Source organism: Ambystoma mexicanum, chromosome 1q, assembly GCF_040938575.1.
Source record: "Ambystoma mexicanum isolate Mex_15411 chromosome 1q, UKY_AmexF1_1, whole genome shotgun sequence".
Taxonomy (NCBI): domain Eukaryota; kingdom Metazoa; phylum Chordata; class Amphibia; order Caudata; family Ambystomatidae; genus Ambystoma; species Ambystoma mexicanum.
In genome coordinates, this window is record NC_090922.1 from 1103438700 (window position 1) to 1103463700 (window position 25001).

Consider the following 25001-nt stretch of genomic DNA (forward strand, 5'->3'; position numbering starts at 1 on the left):
GAGAGAGAGAGAGAGAGAGAGAGAGAGAGAGAGAGAGAGAGAGAGAGAGAGAGAGAGAGAGAGAGAGAGAGAGAGAGAGAGAGAGAGAGAGAGAGAGAATTTCTGTTTTGGTAGAGTTTCGTTTGAGATTGTTGATTGCCATCCCGGTGTATATGTCCTTGAAGCATTTGTTGGGTCTTGGGTTGAGTTTATCTTGAAGATGAGTTGGGTATGTCTGTGTAGTTGTGGGCGGTCAGTCCATGTGTTTGACTGAGTTGCATTAGGGGGGGGGGACATGTAGATGTTGAAGAGGAGTGGGGAAGAGGATCCTTGTGGTACGCCGCAGGTGTGTTACATGTAAATTGCGGTAAGTAGGTTCATTCCGGTCGGTTGGTGAGGAAAGATTTTAGCCGTCAGAGTGCTGGTGTGGGGGATGGAGGGGGCAGGAGAGGGTGGGGTCAGGAGGGGGAATGTGGGTGCAGGGGTGCGTGGGAGTGCACAGTGGGGTGTGCGTGGGGGCAGTGTGTGGGTGCATCATGCAGGTGGAGAGTAGGGCGTGCGGGTGGGGGGGTGTATGAGTGTTTTTGACCTACAATTCAGGGAGAGCCCATAGATACCCCACCTGTTTAAAGGACAACATTGTAAAATGAACACCAGCCGTGAGGGCAGGTGGTTGGGGGGGCAGAGTTTAAGTATTGGTGCCCTATAACATACAAGGTGCAGTTATCATTTGTACACCCTGCTTTAGTGGTAGGGCTCTTACAATCTTGTGAACATATGTTTTCCTGCCTTTGTTAGTTAAGATGGGCCACAGTGGTAAGCAATGCCTACTTGGAGAATTGTACCTCATGAAACAGTTATCCATATTGTAAGGAATCTGGGGGAAATGGCTGTTTTTTTCCTAAGGCGCCACCCCCTTTGAGGATAGGGAGGTGAGCATGATCAGCAAAACCCTCCTAGCGGTTTGGGAAAGTGGCACCTCACTGGGAGTGACTCCCCTTCAGGGGACAAGGATTCCCATGGGGAACTCTCTAAACCTAAAGTATTATCTGTCTACATAGGAGTAAGAAAGACTGACATCACATCTATGTGTGGGACTAAAGTTAACACTGACATTACCTCTATGTGTTTGGGTCAAGGTATTGCTAAACTTTCAACAGGCTCGAAAGTCAGCAGTGAGTAATCCACCCCTTTTGAATCTTGGATTAAGAATAAAGTGCCAACAAACCTTGAATGGAGGAGGAGAACCCCAACGCTGAGGTGAGCCTCTGACGCGAGAACGTCGGCAATGGGCAGAGCCGCGCAAAGGAGCAGACCTGGCTGTAGCATAGAAGGAAGCAGACACCTGAAGAAGATGTTGTCCACGCAGCAAAGCAGTGCACGGTATCTGAGAGGCAGAGGTTGTGCAAAACGAACCGTACCTGGAGGCGTGACTACTGACGTGGTGGGCTCGGAGCCTGCAAACAGACCTAGAGTCCAGGAACCCTCTGCTCTCAACACAAGAGCCAACCAGTGAGAGACCGGCGAGACGAGCTGAACAATAAAAACACTAGTATCCAGTGTGGAAGAGCTGCAATCCGTGGAGGACGCCACCACCACTGGTGAGATGGGCCCTCACTGGAGAAAACCCTGCAACACAGCAGGCACGCGGGTTGCCCAGGTCAGAGGGAACAGAGCAGAGGAAGAGTGGGGGACAGGGATGGACTACCCCAACACCATATAAGGGTCACTGAGACCGCAAAGATAGGGAGAAGGGATGCAGGGGCCAAAGAAACACGAGCAACACAAACCTCCAGAAGGGTCACATGGACCCCCAAGAGCCAAGGGAGCGAAACGGAAAGAGGGGTCACAGGTATTCATAAGTTAGACATTGCGACAAAGGAAACCAAAGGATCCACAGGGGCCCAATGAGTAAAGTAAGGAGAAGATACCAGGGGAGCATGGAGGCTTCTAACAGTTGATCAAAGTGGGGAGAGATCAACCAAGGTGATGGTGGGATCATGGAAATATCCCTCCATCTAAAGACATTTTGACTTTTTTTTTTTGGAACTTGACTTTTTGAACTGTGGGGATCTTTTGAGGAACCTTTACAGACTGCCAAGAACTGTTTATTTGAGGGGAAACTGCCAGTAACTGACAATGATGGTATTCAGACAAGGAGGGTGGAGAGAGATCATGGTGAAAAACCCATTTTTATTAAATTTGTCTAAGTGGTAGGGCAAGTTTAGTGAATAGGTTTGGACTGAGGACTATTCTATTTTGGACTATCTCTGAGCACCTTTAGTTTTTTTAGGAAAGGAACTCCCTTTTAATAGTATGGATATGAGGAGTTTTCTTTTACTTTAAATAAAATGATGTGTAAACGATGTCCTCTGGTCCAAGCCCTCCTTCCGGCTTACCACAGTATGCAGATATTACAATTTAGGAAATAGTTATAAACAATAGGTATCCGTATGCAGACATTACAAAAGGTGACTGATAGCTTTCCAGTTGTCTCTAGTTGAGGACACAGAAGATCAATGCTTTCATTCTGAATACAGGACATTTAAAGAAGCAAGAAAGTAATTAAAAGGTGTTTTATGCAAGTTGCCTTCTATGAAAGCGAGCCCAAATACACGCTGATGCACTCCAAAAACTTGCTCAACTCAATAAGCAACATTACAAAGAAAGACTACAGGCAGTTACCAACACTAAAGTGTGCAGAACATGGTGCTAGTTGACCATTTAACCACTCCAGTGCCCAGGTATTTGTTCTACGGTGTGCCTGTCATGTTTTCAAACATTTGTACAGATGTTGTGCAAGTAAAGGAAGCATAGTTCCACCAAGGAGATCATGACACATGCATTTATCATAAGGGTTTATTGGTGGTGTAGGAGGGGAGAGGGCCCTTTCATGATGCGTACTTTTATGTCACTATGGTATGGAGGGAACAACAGAAATAACAGATCACAGATAGATCAAGGAACTAATAGTCACAAAAAGAGTATTTTGCAACAGATAAGACTAATAAAAGGGAACACAAACGAATGAATGATTTACATATTGACTTATTAATTACATTCAATGTTAATTTGGTGCTTTAAATATGGAAAGTTAATCAAAAATTAACTAGAAGAGCACAACAAAATAGGATGGTTATTAAAATTGATTAGTGACAATTGTGCAGGCCATTTTTTTTTAAATTACAATTGATTAGATTGTTAGGAAAAGTAAATAGACACATACCTTTTCATCTTTTTTGCATTGTAAGTGACTTGATATGATGCTTGGATTAATTTCTCAGATCCACCATCAAACTGATGCGGCACAACCTTTTGGAAGTGCTAAAGGGAAATCAAAACACAAGAGATTACAGCTGTTACTGGGCAAGTATGAGGCACCAAGCACCTAAACTCATACTTCTCAATGCCATACCTGTAACATCCCTTCCATGTCGAGCTGCATTAGTTCAGCCTGGTTCATCTGAAGGACTGCTAAACCTGCTCGGAATACTATCTCCAACCCCTAGAATGTTAGGATTACAACAAAAGAATTTAGATAATCCAACACTGGCATATTAGCAGAAGATATAACACACAGCTGTACACTTGGAAGAATTGAATGCCGGTTTACTTTCTTTTATCCAATTAATGTTGCATAAGGTCTCCACATTAAGAAATAGAGAACAGTTCATTATCTGTGGTGGATAGATCACGTTTCGTTAAATGGTGGCAAATTATGTTCTAGAGGGATGTATCACACTTTCAAAGCCACTCTAAAGTATCTTTAGAAATTAAGTTCATAAACCGCTGCTCAGCAAAAATACTTCAGACATCAAGCTTCAAACATCATGGTATTTTTTTAGCACTGTTTAGATTTGGGATAGGGGCGGCAGATGTGTCCATTCGTTATGTGTTTTGTTTTTACTTTGGGGATGCAGCTCGGAATACAGACTGCTAATCTCTTTCCTTCACCTGGTACACAGTGACAACACTATCAGGGTTAGTTTCATTGGCTTGTGGAGTTAACTACAGTGTGATAGTTTTCCCTTTTGAGGGCAGAGCTGAAACCTGCCGCCATCAGGTAACCTGTTGAAATATTGGGCTGCAGCATTTTGACAGTTGTTTCTGAAATGAATGGTTCTGGAAGGGAAACGTCAGAGAGAAGGGGTGTCACAACTATGTTGCTGGGATATGGGAGCAGGAGTCTACATAAAAGCATTGCCATTTCTATGCCTTTTTTACTGAACATCAGAAAGGTCCGATAAGAAGTGGCATGCTTCAATACCAGATGGAGCACAGCCCCTGATGAACCTTGGACACTTATGATCATTGAGTTGATTTAGTATCTATGACTGACGGAACGTTTCAAACAAGGACTGAGAAAGAGAGACCTAGTAGGCATGTTTCACCAAACCCCACTGTGTTAACAGCTGAATCAGTTGCAAAGTCAGTAGGATTGAGTATTCCCTAACATTTCCATTGGTGCTTCACTGTTTTGTAGGGAATGAAGGTTGGAGCTCTAGGCCGCTTTGCTAGCTTTGGGCTCTGTCCTTTAAGTCTGCATGCCAGGAATGCCTCAAGTTGTCAGGAGTGAAACAGTTTCTCACACAAAGCCACTGATAATCCTACGAGAGTGCCACATTGGTGCTCCATGGAAGACAGAGGTTTGGGCTTTCAGACCTGGTTCTAACTACCCCACAGTTGTTACGATGGCACCAGGGCTGGGAGGATCATACAGTCAGCAGTTGCTGGGAGGGTTCCCAAAGAGATTCCTCTGCTGAAGTGTACATTTTAAGCAGTGATGCCATGTGTGTCAAAACAGTGCACAAGTCTACAGGAGTTTGTGTTCCTAGGGTTTGATAATATTTAACTTCAGTAAGGAAAAGTAGCTAAAGAGGGATTGTAATCCTCTCATAGCTTCTGCACACTTACCTAGATAAGGGCTTACCTGTACCTCCATGGTGTCCAGCATAGGTTCATTTTTGCAATAATGCAGTGGAGGTTGAATTCAGTCTTTTTGTTTTGTACAGTAAAACTCTTCAGCCTCTTTGCAGAATTGATTACAAGGGTAAGGAGAATAATTGAAATCCATCTCCACGGCCTAAAAATGCACCTACAGTATTTGTCAATCCCCAATGAGGACCAGGAACATGTGCACCATTTTTCGGTCTCTGTAAATATGTGGTACACTTATGAGTTAAGCATGCAAGTCCTAGAATGCAAAGATTAAACTAGGAGTAGACTAACATCTCCCGAATGGTGTGGATCATGTTGGCATTTATGAGTAAAGTGTTCAGCAATATTTATGAGGCACCTGCTGCCTCATTAAGCACTGGCATGTGGAGGTACTATATTATGTTCTGCACTTCAATGCATTTTAAAGATTACTGCACATACCCACTTGTCTGTTAAGACTTTAAGCACTCTGGTACCCTAATGCCCATCTCCTGTTTTCAGGTATCGTGGCAAATCCCCTTGTTAAAGGTGGAGGTTTTATTCTTTCCTCATTTTCACAATACAAAGAAAAGGAGTTGCAATATCCCATATTTTCATCACAAAGAAAATGCAAGGAAGCCTTAAAAGCCCCCAGTCGTACTTAGCGGACTAAATTGGAAGTTCCTATCCAGAGGACTATTCCACCCGGTTATCTGCTTGCTGTCAACGCTCTTTAAAGATTTAAAATGACAAGGTTAGAATCTTCCTCCATTTTTTCCTTTCGGCTAATTATATACACACCATTATTTCTTCTCTTTAGCTACTTGACTACTACAGTTAGGAATTCTTATTCACCTAATTTTTTTGCGAGTATTATGTTAAAAATTTGGATGTTCCTTGTAAAGACTAGAACTAAATCAATAACATTGAGGTTTCTATTACTAGAATATCTAAATGGTTATGATGAATGCTCAAAGGTGGGAAACATGATAACCACAAATACCAAGATGCTGTATAGGCAGATATATGGTACTAATGTATTGAACATATATTGTCAAAATTGTTTACTAAATTATGCTGAAAATTATGTCTAAACACTAATGTAAGCACAAATTGTAATTTCTCTTTAGAAATCACTTATTGCCCCTGATGAAGAGTGTGATGCACTCGAAACGCGTTGGGCCCCTCCTGACTTCGTCATCATGAATAAAAAGAAGATGGTTTCTTGTGACCTAAAACTGTCTGTTTGAGAAATGTTCTTTCAAGTACATTTTTTTCTAAATATATATAAATTGATTTAATGTCATGTTTGAACACATCTAATTATTGGTCTGGTTTTCTAGACAAAGGATAGTGTGCAGGGGATGCGACTTCCCGACTAGGGAACTTTTTTTGTATCTTCTGTATATCACGCAACCTAGGTGTCAAGGTTGCATCCTTCTCCTCTGCACCTTAAAACACATCCTCAGATATACTAATCTTTCATTTCATTGCAATCATACCGAATTCATTTTTACATAGGGTGTGCTTGTGGCGTCAGTTGTTCCTCCCAAGAAGAGTTGCCTGTTGCAGAGCCACGGGATTGGTCCTTCCACTCCTAGACTCTCCACCAGCGGGACCTTCCACATTTCTTCCGTTCAGCATGGCTGCGCGATGTCCTGGGGATCCCCCTAATGCATCCTCATTGTTGCTCAGCAGTTTTTTGTTTGGTTAGATTGTTCCGGAGGCTTACAGTGGCAGTTATGCAGAGCAAGCCTTAGTGAATGCCCCTCTCACTCACATTGCAGTTGCAATGGTTAACCTTCGACCAGACATAGACCCAGCAGTCCCTTTGCACTTATTGGTCAAGATTACGAGCCACTATTATTTATTTTTTGGTCTCCCCCTCCACTTCCCTGCTGAGAAACGTACTTGCACAAGATTCATATGAACAGGCATGGAGCCTGTCTGTAAAGCCTGCATGCATCCTGATGTCTGTTACGACTGACTCAGGGAATTTGCCCTTTATCCCGATAACCACCCTACATGTCCAGAGTCTAAATTCACCCATGAAGTGGAAAGCTATTCTTCCAGTGGTTGCGTCACATAGCTTGCAACATTGCTTTTATCCAGGAACCACACCTGCTATAAAAGGATGAGGGATGAGCCTGTCTTAGGCAACTCTACTTCTCTCAGCAATTCTTTGCATCCCATAATAAAAAAAGAGGGGTTGTAATCCTCATCTCCAAAGAGTTTCCCTTGATCAAACATAAGATTCACAGGGACTCTGGGGGGCGATTCCTTCTCCTTAAAGGTAGCCTGGGCGGTCACAGTGTCAACCTCACCTCCATCTCCAAAGAGTTTCCCTTGATCAAACATAAGATTCACAGGGACTCTGGGGGGCGATTCCTTCTCCTTAAAGGTAGCCTGGGCGGTCACAGTGTCAACCACACCTCCATCTATGTTCCTAATGAAGTGCAGGACTCCTTTTTTAAAGCACTAAGCCCAATCGTCTCTGAGGTTGCAGAGGGACAGATAGTTGTGAGTGGGGATTTCAATACTACGCAGGACTCGCTCCTGGATAAATCCTTGCCAGACTACCGTAATGCCCTTGCCCTCTTGCACTTTTTCCTCAACGTAAATATGGTGAAATCTTGGCGAATCATGCATCCTGGGGAACACAACTCCTTTTTTCACCTCCAATCGGGGGCCATTCACTTCTTGACATGCTTCTCCTATCCCCAGTTCTGATCCCCTCCATTGCAGGGGTCGAAATTGAGATTAGGCACCTGTCGGACTACTCCACAGGCTCTGCAGACCTTTTGGTTTGCTGGCTTTCGCCCCTCTTCAAGCCCCCTGTGCCAATTGAAGGACATCCTCCTATAGGACCCCATCATCCGAGCAGAAATGGGCTTATGTATTTTTCACATATTTCGAGGACACCATAACTCCGGGGTATGCCCTGGAACAGCCTATGGTACCCTTTTATATCAGTCTCCGGGGCAAATTCATTATTCGAGTCTCAGGCTTCATCAAAGCCAGTGAGTCCACTAGAAGCCGTCTGGATGGCAGAAGCTTTGAAAAGCTCGAAACAACAAGCTTCCTCAGGACCCTCAGGAGTTGGCACGTGGCAAAAGCAAAACTGGGGACTCACCTAGCTGACCGAATCACACATGCAATCTCTGTAACCAAGTAGTGTTACTACATCCAGGCAACAAGGCCAGCATATTATTGGCCGGCAAACATACAGGTCTCAAAGAAAGGAGCAGGATCTCTGGACTCGCTGGCGCCTTGGGGTGCTGCAGTACGGCGAGGAAGAGAAACATAAGGCGGCTTTCCAATTCATGACTGAGGCTCCACAAGATGAGGCTGCAAAGCGTGCATATTTTGAGAAGGCTGCTCATCCATGCTTATACAATGCCGACTGAACCGCCTAAGACATGTCAATAACCACTTAGGAGTGGACGAGACTCGCACGTCGCTCTCCTCTAATAAAATTTTTTTTTTAAAGGTCAGCTGCTGTCCCCCCTTGACCCACCTCTTCAACTCGTTCCTAACCTCTAAATGGTTCCCCAAACTATGGTCCAAAACAATCCTCCTTCTAAAGCCATGGAAACCAGATGCCGACTGATACTTGCATCGCCCTATCGCTTTGTTGAATACCAAAGCCAACATTTTAAAGGAAAAGCCTTGCCACCAGACTTTCCCGGGTCCTCCCTCTTCTCATGTACCCGCTTATCAACAGGTCTACATAGGACAATATATTGAGGGCCTTGAGTGTAACTGAGCTGGGGAAAGGCAAACAAAGATTCTCACTTGTGGCACTAGACATGAACAAAGAAACCATTTGACTTGCTGGACTGGGGTTTACTGGAGAAGTCCCTACTGGCCTTTGGTTTTGGGTCAAATTTTTGAAACTGGATTGCGGCCTCTTTCAGTGTCCATCAGAGAATCATTATAAACAACCACACCACTCATCAGATTTCTTTAAAGAGAAGACACATCGGGGCTGCCTTCTTTCCCCTCCTCTTGTTTGCCCTGGCGATATAGTCCTTCGCTCAAAACATCAGGGCAGACTTAAATGTTTAAGGGATCGAAACAAGCCCTTCAGCCCATACAATAGCGCTATATGCGGATGATGTTTTACTGTTCCTTAGCCAAACTGAAGAATCTCTTCCCTTTGCGATGCAGGAACTCAAGGCTTTTGGTCAGGCGTCAGGCAACGACATACATTTTCCGAAGTCCTTTGGACTTAAGTTGGTAGCAAAAGTCCCGCGACTATCTAGGGATAAAGTTCACCCTGTGTAGCAAAAATCTCAACAAGGCTAATAGTTTACCCCTTCTGAGAGGGCTGTCTGTGGCTCTCCCGAGTGGATTCCCTTAGAGATTTCCTGGTTGGGGTGAATCCACTCCATGAAAATGAACATTCTCAAAAGACTCCTCTTCCAGTTCAGCAGCCTCCTGATCATTATACCTAAACCAGCCCTGGCTGGTATTCAAAAATCCATATTCAGCTATGCATGTATGGGGGGCAAACACCACAGTGTTTCCCGGGAAAGTCCTCTTTTGGCCCGCAGCACTGATTGGTTTGGGGTTCCCAATGTCTGCATAACCTCCTAGCAGCCTGCCTGCCCCCCGTACCCCAATCACCTCCCTTAGATCAGAAATTATGTTTCTATTTTGAGGAGTATGGTCATACGGCATGGTATTGCCCCTTGAATAGAATTGATCTCCCGACCACATCATCGTTAAACCCATGCTGGAGAACAACAGTTACAGGTAAGTAACGTGTTCCTTCTCCAGCATGGGGTCTGGCATGGATTCACATGCTCATGAATACAAGAATACATAGCGGTATCCACATGCACAACCAGGGGAGGTGGCAAGGCTCAACATTAAGCATTACAACAACTCAACATTAAGCATCTCTTACCTCCTCACCAGGCTCACCTTCAGGCGAATACGTTGTGCAGCACCGCCTGGCCAACTCTGGACTCCTCCTTGGAATCCCGGTCGACGCAGGCAAATCTCGTGAAGGTGTGCGTCGACCTCCACATTGCAGCCCTGCAGATTTCCACCACGGGCACACCAGACAGGAACGCCGTGGCAGCAGTGATCGCTCCGGTTGAATGGGCTCTCGGACGGCCGGGCAACGGTCGGTTTGCCAACCGGCGGTGACAGTGCATGATGCAGCCGGAGAGCCATCTGGAAATGGAAGCCTTCGAGAGGGGCTTCCCTTGGTTCACAGGTCCAAAGTTCACAAACAGCTGTGATGTCTTCCGAAGGCTCTTCATGCGGTCCACGTAGAACTTCAGCGCTGTAGCCACATCCAGCGAGCGCAAAGTCCTCTCAGCCGGCAACAAAGGTGACGGAAGAAAACGGGTAACACCAAGGGCTTGTTAAGATGGGAGTCTGACGGCACCTTGGGCATGAAGGAGGGGTGCGTCCTCAGCACTACCCTCGTCTCGTGGAATGTGAGATATGGAGCTTTACAGGAGAGGGCCTGGATATCTCCCACTCGTCGTGCAGAAGTGATGGCCACAGGAAACGCTGTCTTCCACGATAGGAACTTCAACGGTGCCGAATGCAGAGGCTCAAATGGCGGCCCCATGAGCCTGATCAGCACCACGTTGAGCTCCTATGCCGGGGCGGGAGCCTTCACCGGCGGGAACGATCGGTACAGTCCTTTCATGAACTCCTTCACCAGGCGATGAGACCACAGAGATGACCGCCCCGGAGTTCTGGTGTAGCGGGAGATAGCCGCCAGATGGATTTTGATGGAGGCATGTGCCAGCCCCGTCTTGGCCAGCAATAGCAAGTACGGCAGCACTTGAGGGGCCGTAATCTGCAGAGTGTTAATCTTCTGTGCATGGCACCAGATAGAGAGCCTCTTCCATTTGTGTCCATAGCACTTGAGAGTGGAGGACGCCCTGGCCTTTGCAAGCACCTCCTTGCAGTCCGCCGGGATATTGTACCCTCCGAACTCTAGTGCTGCAGAAGCTAGGCCTGCAGGTTCAGCGATCCTGGATCGTGATTCAGGATGGCGCCTCCTTCCCTGGCGAGAAGGTCCGCATCCGTCGGTAGTTTGACCGGGGGTGGAGGGAGATGCTGACATGTCCAGAAGGTCCGGGAACCAGATCTGCCTCGGCCACGCTGGTGCGACGAAGATCATCCTGCACCGGGACCGTCTGAGTTGACTGATGAGACGCAGCAGCAACGGAGGGAACGTATACAGGAACAGGCCGTCTCAGGGGAATGAGAAGGCATCATCCATGCTCCCCGGCTGGGGAAACCTGCTGGCGAACCTCCGGCATTTGGCGTTCGTCGCCATCGCGAATAGTTCACTTTGGGGATTGCCCCATCGTCGGAAAAGGAGATCCACTTGATTCTGCCAAAGCTCACACTCGTGGCACAAGCGCAGCTCCCTGCTGAGTGAGTCGGTGATGGTGTTCTTTATTCCTGCCAGATGGAAGTGTACCAGGAACATCACTTGGGAACAGCCCAGTGCCACAGATCCTGCGCCTCCTTGGGATAGGGCTGGGGATCTGGTGCCCCCCGCTTCCTGATATAGAACATCGTGGTGGTGTTGTCGGTGAAGACCCTTATCACCTTGCCCTTGAGGGACGAGAGGAACGACCGGAGGGCCCAGAACATGGCTCGGAGCTCCAGGACATTGATGTGTGGTGACCTCTCCTCTGGGAGCCAAAGGCCTCTCGCGTGGAGATCTCTGGTATGCGCTCCCCATTTTTCCAGGGAGGCGTCCGTCGTCACCGTTTCCTGATGTGCCGGGGTCTGGTAGTCCATGCACTCCGCTAGATGCGCGCGGGTGCCCCACCACGGGATCGCTTGGTAGAAAGTCTTGTTGAGTGAGATCCTGTCTTCGAAGCTGCATGCCTCTTGCATCCAATGGGCATCGAGGAACTCCTGCAGTGGTCGCATCCGCTTCCCTCGACTACTTGATTACTGCATTGAGCACTTAGCCCATCCCCAGTATGTTCACCTATCTCACCATGGGTGCGACAATACTCCTTGCCACCAGCACCACAGACCATCCTAATGAGACCTTGCCAGTTAAGTCGGAAACAGTTCTGCATAGCCAACATATTATGACCGTTAATAACCCTATCCCTACCACTCCTAAATATATACATGATATGGATTTAGGAGATTATGATACCATCCCATGTACTACTACCAATAGAAATCTTAAACTTTGTGCTAGACTCTCCAAATTGTATGAACCACTTACAAGATCTCGACCACCAAAAATTGTCATACTAGTATGAACAACAATATTACTAACCAGCCTACTCCTTCATCTGATCTATGCGATACTGCGAATCAGACTTGGACATCTAACCCTAGGCCGAGAATCCCCAATATTCCCACCCCCCTCCAGATCTCAACTAAAATAGAAGCTCACCCCCTTAAGGGAGCACTCCTAAATGTGAGATCCCTCGTGGCCCACGCCATAGAGATAGCTGATCTAATTACAGAAGGTAATCTGGACTTCCTCGCTATAACAGAGTCCTGGCTGCACAATGCCGCAGGACCTGCGCTTCTGCTAGCAATACCAGACGGATACACCATCTCCAGACAAGACAGAGACAGAACCAGAGGTGGAGGAATCGCCATTATATCCAGAGAGAACCTGTCACTGAGACTAGTCCCCCACCTAACCTGGCAATCATGTGAAATTCTCACTGTAAAGCTCCCTCTAAACTACTCCCAATCACTTACTATGCACCTAATCTACAGACCTCCAGGGCCCCTTGTGACTTTCGGGAAAGACTTGCATAGCATACTCGCCAATAACCTTAAAATCACCCCATACCTCCAACTACTGCTGTTAGGTGACTTTAACCTAGGATATAATGATCCAGCGGACAAGCACGCCTTAGAAATAGCCAATACCCTTAATGCACTAGGCTTGTCGCAAAAAGGTAATTAACCTACTCATAAAGGGCAGAACTTTAGACTGGATAGCCGACTACAATTGCACAGGTGCCATCAAGCCTCAACTATGGACTGACCACACGCTCTGGTCTCCTTCACACTATCAACGACCAGACCCCAACAAATGACTTCACACAAGGCTCCACCTTGTCTCACCAGAAATAAAAAGAACCACTTACAAGATCTCGACCACCAAAAATTGTCATACTAGTATGAACATCACCATAGACAAAGTTATTCCTGCTATCCTCCCTACTCTAAATGCACTGCCTGATAACCTTGACCCGAGCACCCTGGTGCATGAATAAAACAAAGTCATGCTTATTACATTGGATAAAATTGCTCCACTTAAACTAAGAACAAGTAAAGCTAAAGCTCACCTCAAGTGGTTCACTCCACAACTAAAGGACCTACGGCTATTGAAGAGAAAGTGTGAAAAGGTCTGGAGATTATGCCCCTCCACTGAGAACAAGAAGAAACTAACAACCACCTCTGCGCATTATAAAAACGAAGTCTGCCTGGCAAAACGGAACTCGTATAACGAACGCATTGCCAAATCCAACTCAAGCATGAAGGAATTATTCTCCATACTAAAAGAACTTGAGTCCCCGGTCCCTATACCTGACAAATGCAATAAAAACAAGATTTGGTGCTCAGATATTCAACAGGCAATAGCTAACAAAATAAATACTCTACAAAATAAAATAAAATTAAAAAAAAGACTCTGAATTTACCACATTCTGCTAATACCCTTCCATCGAGTGATATACCCATTGACCAGAACAATAGATTCCGCTTTACCAAAACATCTGTTCTAGAGGTAAGCCATCCAATTGTAAAGGGGATATCTGCCCAGCACAGAATATAAAAGATGCTTCTAGAGACCTCTCCCAATTCATCTCTAAATTAATCAATGATTCATTTTCTTCTGGCACTATCCCAGCCAATTTAAAACAATCCTGGGGTCTCCCACTTCTAAAGAAGCAAACTTTAGATCCACTTATTGTTACCAACTACCGCCCCATCACAACAGTACCATCTCTACTCAAAATACTCAACAAAGTCACCTATGCACAGATTCAAAAGTCACTTGAGCTGCATAAACTTCTAGGGGTCAGACAGTCTGGCTTCCGCCCTTTACATGGAACGGAGACTGCCTTCATAGACTTGAAAACACAGATCGATGAGCTGAGAGATAGAGGGAAGACAGCATTGCTCTTATTACTTGATCTCTAAGCTGCATTTGATTTGGTGGATCATAAGGTCCTCTGTAGGCACCTGGACTCAGCAGCCCACTTTTCCAAAGAGGCTATCAAATGGATAGAATCCTTCCTGAGTGAAAGAACGATAAGGGTGTTCTCCCCGTCGGCAGAGGGGGACCCTACCCCGATCCTGTGCTGTGTACCTCAGGGTTCCTGCGTCTCCCCTGCTCTATACAACATATTCAACCAAGCCGTTGTTCGATCTGGATCTTCTGGGTATCACCTACACTAACTATGCAGATGATGCACAGATTCTCCTGCTGCTTTCTGGGGATCATTGCAAGGACTTGGCGCTGGTGAATACAGTATACCTCAACATCCAGGCATGGATGGCCACCCACGGTCTATGCCTGAATGATGACAAGACAGAGTTGATAATTCTAGGTACTCCTTCCAACATCAACAAATTAGGTCACGAATACTCATCCTTTACCATCGATGGAAACATTATTAAGGTTTCCAAAGTAAAACCCTTGGCTTCTACCTGGACTCAACCATGTCCTTTGATAAACAACTGAAATCTCTGGCCTCTACCACAGCCTACACATGTAAGCTTATCAGAGCTGGTAAGCCATTTCTCTCAAACGACAGTTGCATTATCCTGGCTAGAGCATTAATCCTCTCTAGGTTACTGTAATGCTCTCTACAGTGGTGCTAACAAAGCAACTATCCAGAGGTTACAAATCTTGCCAAATAATGCACTAAGAGCCGCATTAGGCATAAACAAAAGAGTACACATTGCCACAACTAGACGTCAACACAAGTGGCTCTCCACCCATAATAAAATACAGTTAAAAATGGCCTCCTTGACCCACAAAGCCTTAAACAATGTTGCTCCCAGTTACTTAATAGACATACTGCTGAGAAGAACTTCTAGTAGGCCAACAAGAGTTAGCCAGTCTAACTGCCTAGTAGTACCGAGATTTAGGCTTACCAAGATTGGTGACAACGGCTTTCCTGTGAAGGCTGCTAAACTTTGGAACTCCCTACCTCACGAGCTGAGAATAGACCAACCCTACCTACACTTTAGAAAGAGATATATCACCCACCTCAACCTGACTGAAGGCTAGTTAGACTTTCACAACTGCCTACACAATAATACATTTCGCTATGCTGCTGCCCATCACTGTAAATATTAATTGGAATTGTACTGTATAAACTTGATTTGTATATAATCTGAACATTTTTAATCCTTTGCCTGTAACTAACTTTATCTGTACAGTTTTATGTTTATATTGCAAATTAATTCAAACTTGTAAGCCTTGCATCTTCGTATTGTTGCGCCTGGTTACCTCCGGGTTTGGTGCGCATTATAAATAAAGAAAGAAACAAACAAAACAAACCTGCATAGGTGCACGAGATAGATGCACGATGACATCATGCCGAGTAGGGACTTGATGGACCTCACCCTGGCCAGGTCCATAGTCAACAGCCGTTGTACCTTGCCCAGGATGGCCTTCGTCCTTTCCTCCAACAGCAAAGCCAATCGCGCCACTGTGTCGAGTCTGGCTCCCAAGAACAGGGCGTCTTGCGACGGTACCAAGTAGGATTTCACGAAGTTGATAGAGAATCCCAGATCCGTGAGCAGTTGGACGGTCTTCGCTGTGTGATCGACGGCGAGTTAGAGTTAAATGTGGATCCCCTGCAGGCGCAGCCATGCCGCCGCTGGTGCCAGGCACTTGGTGAGGACCCTGGGCGCCGACTTCAACCCTAAGGGAAAGGCCTTGAACTGATGGTGTCGCCCTTGGATCACGAATCGTAGGAGCTTTCAATGTCCTTTTAGGATGGGGATGTGGAAGTAGGCATCCTCCAAGTCCAGCGACGATAGGAAGTCGCCTTCCTCTAGCTGTCCCAGCACATGCTGAAGGGTGACCATCCGGAATTTCTGGGACTTGATGTATTTGTTCAGACGACGAAGGTCCAGGATGGGTCGCCAAACGCTGGTCTTCTTTTGGACGAGGAAGTACCGCAAGTACACTCCGGAGCCCCGGAGCCTTTTCGGGACGATTTCTATCGCGCCCTTTTTTAGCATTGCTCGTACCTCGAGAAGTAGCTGTTGCACGTGGTTTTCCTTCCTGGCCACATGTGGTAGACGGGGACACTTTCGTTGGAATTCCAGAGTGTGCCCGTGGGCCAGCGCATCCAGCACCCAACAGTCGGTGGAGATGGACTCACACACGCTGACGAATTTCACCAGCCGGCCTCCCACCGGGGTGCTTGGGCGGGTGCCCGACGCTGCGGCCGGTTCAATCTTGCTTCGCCGAGGCCTTGGCCTCCTTTGCGACAACATCCTCCGGCCTTGCTGCGGCCTCTGTAGGCCTCCTGCGACGATGAACTGGCTGCTTGGCGGTACGAGGAACTGCCACCAAATCCTTTGGAGGCACCTTGAGACTTGCCTCCAGGGGTCCGAAAGGGCGGCCGTCGTTGATGGAGAACCCAAGGCCCAGGCCATCTTGGTGTCCGCCTTGATGGCCTGCAGTGACTCGTCCACTGCGTTGCCGAACAGCTTGTTCCCGTCGAAGGGCATGTCCAGTAGCCTGGTCCACACGTCCTGACGGAAATCGGTGGCCTTGAGCCAACTGGGTCGGCGAAGGCAAACGTCATTGCCCATCTGGTAAAAGCCGGTGTCACGATGTCCGTTGCCACCGTGATGGCGTGGTCCGAAGCCACCTCGCCTTCCTGCAGGATTTCAAGGACTTCCGCCCTCTTGTCGTCTTGAAGGAAGTCCAGGAGGGGAGAGATCTTGAACCACAGCTCCCTGTCATTGCACGACACACTCGTGAGGGCGTTGGCCACTTTGATGGTCGTCGCCGCTGACATGACTCATCGCCCCATGGCGTCCAGCTTCTTCCCCTCGCCGTCCGGTGGCGAAGTGGAAGTTGATCCCGTTGCCTCCACCGATTTCTTCTTGGCCGCTGCGGACACCACCGAATCTGGGGACGGCTGGCTCTAAGGCACATGGGGGTGGAATCTGGGACCCAGTATTTCTTCTCATACCGGTCCCTCTTCGCAAGGAGCCGTGGATGGGTTCTTGAGTTCGACAGTCCTTTGTCCCAGATGTCGTCTAGTAACGGTACTGAGAGGACCGTCTTCCTCTTGGCCTCCCGTTGTTGGTAGAGGAAACCCTCCTTCTGTTTTTCGGGACAAAGTTGGAAGAGCTGGCGATCATGGCGTGAAAGGAGCCAATTTCGTCGGGAGGCCCGGGCAGGAGGTGATGGGAGATCCGTCAAGTCGTCACCCCCGTCGTCCGTCCCCGTCGTCACTGTCTCTATTCCCGCTCATCCCTCAGTGGAGGGGAAGGAGGTGAAGGCTGGAAAGGAGGGGGAGGATGGATTTGCCTCCGCTTGTTCGGCGGGCTTCCTGATGGTCCAGGCGCAGCTGGATCGTCTGCTTGGGGTAAGGGCATCTCCATACACAGGGCCTGGATAGCCATCAAGATTGTTCTCGAGTTGTCATGTGGCATAGGTGTCGGTTGCAACGGGAGTGACGGCTGTGGAGTAGGGTCCTCAGTCTCCTCCGTGGTCCGCAGCTCCTCATCGGCTCCGTCGCTTTCTACGTCCGCCTCGTCGGGATCCTTCCCGTAGGCCCGGACTTCCTCGAACTTCTTGTCCAGGATCTTTGCAACACCAGCCAGCTCATCTTCAGAGGTGGTATCTGTGTCCGGTATGGCTACCATGCTCCTTCCCTCTTTCTCCACCCGGGGGTCTTCTTGATAGGCTGAAAAGAGGTTCATGTTCCGTGTGAGGAGCGCTTTGTGTTTTTGAACGTATTAACGTTCCAACTTGATTGCTACATCTTCGCTCCCTGCAGCACTGCGAGACGAGCTCTTGCTGCTCCCCCTGCTTCCTGGAGGAGGCGGGGTCCTGCACGCCCACGTGACGTATCACGTGACTGTTCTCGGCCAGAAATAGCTGGCCCAACCGCCCGAACGGCATGGTTTATGTTCCGTGTGAGGAGCGCTTTGTGTTTTTGAACGTATTAACGTTCAAACTTGATTCCTACATCTTCGCTCCCTGCAGCACTGCGAGCCGAGCTCTTGCTGCTCCCCCTGCTTCCTGGAGGAGGTGGGGTCCTGCACGCCCACGTGACGTATCAAGTGACTGTTCTCGGCCAGAAATAGCCGGCCCAACCGCCCGAGCGGCGTGGTTTATGTTCCGTGTGAGGAGCGCTTGTGTTTTTGAACGTATTAACGGTCCAACTTGATTCCTACATCTTCGCTCCCTGCAGCACTGCGAGCCGAGCTCTTGCTGCTCCCCCTGCTTCCTGGAGGAGGCGGGGTCCTGCACGTCCACGTGACGTATCACGCGACTGTTCTCGGCCAGAAATAGCCGGCCCAACCATCCTTGCGGCGTTAAGCCCTGGAGGCAGTAAGGGCTGGAGCCGCTGTTGAGCTGTGAACTGTGTCAGTGCTGTAGCTTTGTGAGTACTTTTGAATTAGAAATCCTGTTGCCTTTGCATTTTGACTGTACTCCAGCCAGTATTCAGGGTAAGGGGGGGGGGGAGTCGGACTCTGGCAGCTCCTTAAAATGTCGGGCGTTCCTTACCCTGTGACTGGCCAATTATATTTCTTTTCTGTGTTGGACTATTGCTGATTAACATGATTTTATTCTGTTTATGGCTATTGGATTTCAGCTGAAGGTCATATTTTTTATATCTTGCCATACAGATTTTTTTATTACTTTTTATCCCATATCCAGCCTCTTAATACTTAAAGGAATTTTTGGTTCTTACATTTTTTTTCAATAGAGGCTGTGAGCTATACTCTCCTCTGTCCTTCTTAATTTTTCCCTACGTGCTATTACGGAAATAGTTTGATTTTTGTTTTGCTCTTTTATACATTTTTTAAACTATGCCGGCACTTATAAGTGGGTTTGAAACGACTGAGAGTCAAGAAACTAAGATAGCAGGAGCCCGATTGGGGGCACCTATAGAATCTGAAAAACCTACTGTTAAAGAGCATATGAAAAACATATTGGTTGAAAATAGTAATGGTAATCCTAAATCTATATCTGAAGGGTGTATGGGGGAATATCCGATTGCTGGTACTGCAGTCCCTGAGTCTCTAGTCGCTATAAGTGGAAATCCAAATAGTTTGGGTATAGAGGCTTCAGGAATCTATAGGGACGGGTTGGAGTCCAGACAGGAACTCACAGATGAGGAATGTCTTCAACAAAGTATGATTGGTAATAAAAGGGAGGTACATTTCCATGCCTCCACCCCTCTCCAGAGAAGGCTTTTTAATGAAAAAAGGCTTGTTGGGGAAACTCAAGGATTGGATTTGACAAAATCAATTACGAAAAGCAATAACGAGGGGGCATACCCGTACGGTATTAAGCAGCCCAATCATATTTCACCAGCGATATTCATTTTTGGGAAGGATGTTCACGATAAGATGCAAAGTGACCTTGGAACTGCCCAGGTGGTGTCTAACAAGCATGCTAGTTGGGGGGAACAATTTAAAGGAACCCTTAGTAATTCTAAGCTTATTTTTAATCAACCTATGGGGGACTGTGAGTTGGATGATTCGTTTCTACTTATGGCAGATGCCACAGGTGATTTGCTTAAAGAAATTATTGATTTAGAGATACCACCAGGGAGAATTCTATCTAAAGATAAGGGGGTAAGGAGTTTATCAGAAGGGGCATCGAGAGTGGCACCCGTACAATTTAGAAACTGTACCTTGATAGGGAAACAACAAGATGGTAGGTTGGAATCCCCATCCAAAGTGAGCCAAATGATTGGTACAACTTCCATATACAAAAAGACACGTAATACTGAAACTGAGGATGGGGAAGGGAACCACTGTCCCAAAATAGTGGATAGAGCTACCGATCCTAGTCTAATTATACGAGATAGTTTTCCGGCAATTAAGGATAAACATGAGACATTTGGTCCCGGTAGTGAAGAGAGAGAGGGTTTTTGTTTCACCCCTCTTATCCAATCTACACATTAGCCTGAATTTGGCTCTGAAAACTATAAGTGAGTCACAGGAGATATTTAGTGGATCTATGGTAGGTCAACAAGCTGCCTTAAATCAACTGGTGACCCATTTGGCATTCCTGGAGGGTATAGTGGAGGCTAAGACTATTAAGGAACAGAATATTAAACAACAGGATTTATTTGATAAATACAGAAAACAACAAGATGCTAGGTTTATAACTATGGATGCTAAGATTAAAACTTTGTTGGAATTTGTGCTTACAGGGGACCATCCCTCCTCCTCACATAAAGAGATAGTGCATTTGGATCTCCAAAGTCAGGGAAGTGATAAGCTTGATGTCAATAATCATGGTAAGGAATTGAGTTGTCCGTATAGTCCCTCTTTACTTCTGGATGCTATTACCAGAACAGCAGGAGGATATATCCAGGAACAGGATATGGAAAATCTTAGTGCTCAGGAGCATGAGATGGAGATATCTAAGGAAGGAGAGTGTGTGAATATTAGTAATGAAGATATAACAAATGTCCAACAGACTCCTCCTAACAAGGGGCAGAAATGCAAACAAAAGCTAAAACAGAGAAAAAGAGTTAGTGGATCAGGTATTAGATATAGGTGTAATAACTAATAACAATGAATCGGTTCCTGTCAATGGCTCCGACTATGATATCAATGAGGTACCACAATCCCCCTTATATAGACGTAAGAAGACAAAAAAACAGGTTAGGATGTATAAAAAAACGAAGAACATGCCCAACACTAAGGTTAAAGGTAGTAATTCAAACATTAGAGCTATTAGAAATATTTCAGCTGTAGAGAAGTGTGATGATAGGGAAGTACTTAAGGGCCCTAATAGGGAGAAGAAGCAGATAGAGGGAGAGGTTTGCAATAAAGGCTCTGATATTAAGGAAGCAAGAAATATGGACAACAATTTGAATGTGAAGAAGTCGTTGAAAAGTGGACAAGAGCGCCTTCAGACGATACAAACTAAGATGACAGCTTTTGGTAAAATAACTAGTACTAAACATGCTAGAACATCTTTAGGAACTCAACAAATTAAGTCTATTCAGACGAATGGCAATAATATTGTGCAAGCAACAACATCGATAGTATGCTCTAGTACTTCGTCTCCTGAGGGGCCGATGATGACGGCTGAAAATGGGAATGGTTTGATCCCTAATGGAGAAAATCCTATAGATACCCATTTTTATAAAATCCAGGACTTGCAAGGAGAGCCAATGATTAAATCTTTGGCTGATAGCACAAAAAAGGAATCTATCTTGATCCAGCCCTCATTGAAGGCTACGACAGGGAAGATTTTGGGCTGGATCAATAATAAAAAAACAGAATCTCATGTTAGCCTAAATAGAACATTTCTCCTAAATCTGTTAAAAAAAATTCCCCTATTAAGGGCGATAACATCAGATGATATAGATGTTATTTCCCTGCCGAATCATAATAATCAACGTATGGTAAGCTGCTTTCATTCAATGATGGTAGCAGATATGGTGCGTGCACAAGAAAATAACCTCAATTCTTTGGGTTATGATCTATGCACACTTAGATAAGGAGGCTGATAATTTCCTTGAATATAAAGAACCAACAATAACTCATAATGTACAAATGGTACAATTGGGTAATAATAATGTAAAAAATCCTGATCCGGGGTTGCCGCTAATCTCTAGCCTATTTAAAAGTGGCCAAGATTGGTCATGGCTGCAACCGGCGCTTAAAACCTTAGAGATACTTAGTCAGGGTAAGGGATGTTCCTATTGGTCTTAACATTGATGCGATTTCCTGGAATACTTCTGGGGGACTGCATTTGAAGACATTTTTGAGAAAAAGGGATAATCACATTCGCCCCTGCATTTACTCTTTCCAGGAGACTATGATGCTGTCAGTTATGGATATAGAAGGTTTCTATACTTTTTCTTCACTAGCATCCAGGTGCCTAGCAGGTAGGCCGAGTGGCGGTCTGATTATTGCGGTCGATCGTAATTTGGGGTTTTATGGCAATGTGATTTTTAAGAGTGATTGGCTTCTGGGTATTGCTCTCTCATCAAAGAATAATGTACAACCTATTCTCCTTTTGAATTTGTATTGGAATCCCTTAAAAGGTGACCATTGAAAGCATGGAAGATTCGCTTGGAGTCATTTTGGGAGATTGGTTTCAGAAGGGGTATGGAAATCGTATTATTTTGGGAGGTGATTTTAATTCGGCTTGTGCTGAGGGTTCTATGGTCAATGAACGCGGGGTCCTCCCCAGGCTACTCCACCCTAACCTTAAGAGAGGTATATGGTGGGATAACTATCTTGATGAATGGGATTTGGGCCTCTTAGATCATGCTCCAGATTGGAAGCTACCTAAATATACCTGGAAAAGAGGAAGTAACATCTCTAGAATTGACTTCTTCTATGTATCCAATATTTGGAAGCAAGCGTGTGGAAAATTGACTCTCTTGGAGGTCGAATTAGGCGACCATGTTCCACTATGTTTCTCCCTTTCATTACCTAAAGTCGGTATTCATATTAATCCTATGTTTTTGGGCCTTAAGGCAGAAAATAATGGCAGAAGGATTATATGGAACAAGAAAGTGATTATGAAATTCAATACTTTAGTCTTGGAGAATTTGCCCCGATTATTGCACCAAATCAAAAGGGAAGTAGACTGATTCGGGGGGATCCTACTATAATGTAATTACGTCATGTGTTTACAAAATTAGTAGGATAGGATTAGTGGCCGATCCTAGAGTTCAATGTTCTAAACGTCTTAAATATAGGGATATCAAATCATTGAAGTATTTACCTAGCTCTTTTCCTGAATTTCAACGTAAAAAGAAAAAAAACATTCAGAAACATAAAAACTTCATTAAATCTCTAAGAATGGATTAATATCTTGAAGTGCATCAAGTGATTATGAACAACCTCTGTAAGGATAGAGATGAAAAATTTTGGGCAACTATTAATAATACGCTTAGGCCTATTAAAGATCGCCTCAACAGTCCAATTCAAGCAGAGGTGTGGTGTTCCTATTATAAGGAAAAGTTTGCCTTTCCCCCAGCTTTTTCCGGGGAACATGAATTGGACTTAGGCCCGCAAGTGGAGAGTGTATGTTTGTGGGATATTGAGGATATTAAGTGGGCTATCCACAAACTCAAACCTTCGAGAGCGCCGGGCCCCAATGGCATTCCTTAAGGCGGCTCCGGAGATGTGGGCATCCCTGCTTAAACCCATATTTCATGACATTTTCAAAACCCATATTATGCCTGAATCCTGGTCCCAATGCATTATTGTCCCGATATTTAAAAAAGAGGATGTACATGAACCCCAGAACTATAGACCAAAAACTCTTCAAGATGCGGTGAGCAAGGTTTTTGGTATTTTATTGCTTATGGACCTTAATAAAGTGATTAGAAGTAAAGTTTGTTTTAGTAAATTTCAGGTTGGCTTTAGAAAAAGCCTGGGAACCGATCTGAATGGAAATATTCTTGCCCATCTTAGAGATACAGTCCATCAATCTAACATGGGTGAAGTCTTTATGGCATCTGTGGACCTCTCTAGTGCCTTTGACGGGGTCATAAGAGCAAAATTATGGACTAAAATGTTATCAATGAACATTCCCTGTAAGATTGTCCAACTCCTTGCTCTGTTACATAAGAATACCTCTGTTAGGGTGCGCCTTACTAATGAAGATGGGCTTTCTGATGCTATTATTACTGAAGTGGTGGTTAAACAAGGCTGTTCACTTGCTCCCACGCTCTTCAACCTGTATGTTAGCGATGTGGAGGGCATGTGGCAGGGTCCTTCCATTGCCCCAGTCAGGTTGGGGAGTTTGGTTATCGTGTGGATGGCCTTTGCCGATGATTTTATACTTTTTGATCGTACCCCTCGGGGTCTTCGTAGGAAGATAGAGATATTCTATCAATATGCAATCCAAAATAATCTTTGCCCCAATGCATCAAAATCTAGAACGATTGTATTTATAAAGAAAAGAAATGCTAAACCATATATCTGGAAGATGGGTAATAATCTGGTTGAACAGGTTCAGGTTATAACATATCTGGGTTACAATCTTTCCAATAAGTCCAGTGTGAAGATGTGGAAATTAAGTCTTCTAGAAAAAGTGTCAAAATTGAATACCCAAATGAAATTTCTGGAAATAAGGGTATGTCAATTTTCTATTCTACCTATAAGACGCTTTTATTTGGCAAAATGTGAACCAGTTCTCCTGTACGGCTTGGATATTTGGAACTTAGATATGAGTTCATATCTGAACGTGCTCCAGGGGAAAATGTGGAAAGAAGTAATGGGCCCGTCAATGGCAATTCCGAACGCTATTATCCGTCATGAGCTATGTCTTATCTCGCTCAAAGCCAGATATTTGTGGAGACAACTTTCCTCATATAGAAAGATGAATGATCCACCGGTAAACACCCTATATGAGTCGCTGAATAAGGTGATCAAGTCGAGGTCAGTAAAATCTATTAGAGGATTTAGTGATAAAATGAATCTCCTGCTTGATTCCCTAGGTCTCTGTCTAGAGGATTTGGTTCAGCGTCCTGGACTAGTTAAGAGACTGTTATTTAGGGCTGATTGGGTGGAAACAGTAAATGGTGTAGAGTCCCATTCAACTTATAAAGAATATGCCAACTTTGGGCATGCAAGGGAATGTATTCCTCTTTATTTACAGAAATTTCCCTGTCAGAAGGTGAGAGGTACATATATGCGCTTTAGGCTTAATCAGATGCCGACTTTAGAAAGAATGCATCATTGGGCACATAAAGGAAAGGTGTGTATGCAAGAGCAAATTAATCTTACATGTTGGTTTTGTGGAGATTCTGATGAGGTAGAAACCTTAAAGCACCTTGTTTTAACTTGCACCCATTTTTATCATAAACGAGTTCTCTATCTTAAAGATAGATTTAATAGAGAGCTTGAAATGTCTATCCACTTGTTTTGGAGTCGCTGTA

General features: G+C 45.5%; 1 protein-coding gene across 4 annotated transcripts in view; it reads right to left on the reverse strand.

The window, feature by feature from the left end:
- Positions 1–25001, reverse strand: part of EVI5 (ecotropic viral integration site 5) — a 2339304-nt gene that overhangs the window by 1562383 nt on the left and 751920 nt on the right. For all 4 annotated transcript variants that reach the window (XM_069641804.1, XM_069641802.1, XM_069641803.1 and 1 more), the window contains 2 exons: positions 3395–3484; positions 3206–3303 (listed from right to left, as the gene is read on the reverse strand). In XM_069641804.1, coding sequence (XP_069497905.1) covers positions 3206–3303; positions 3395–3484 — 188 coding nt within the window. The remainder of the gene's footprint in view (positions 1–3205; positions 3304–3394; positions 3485–25001) is intronic.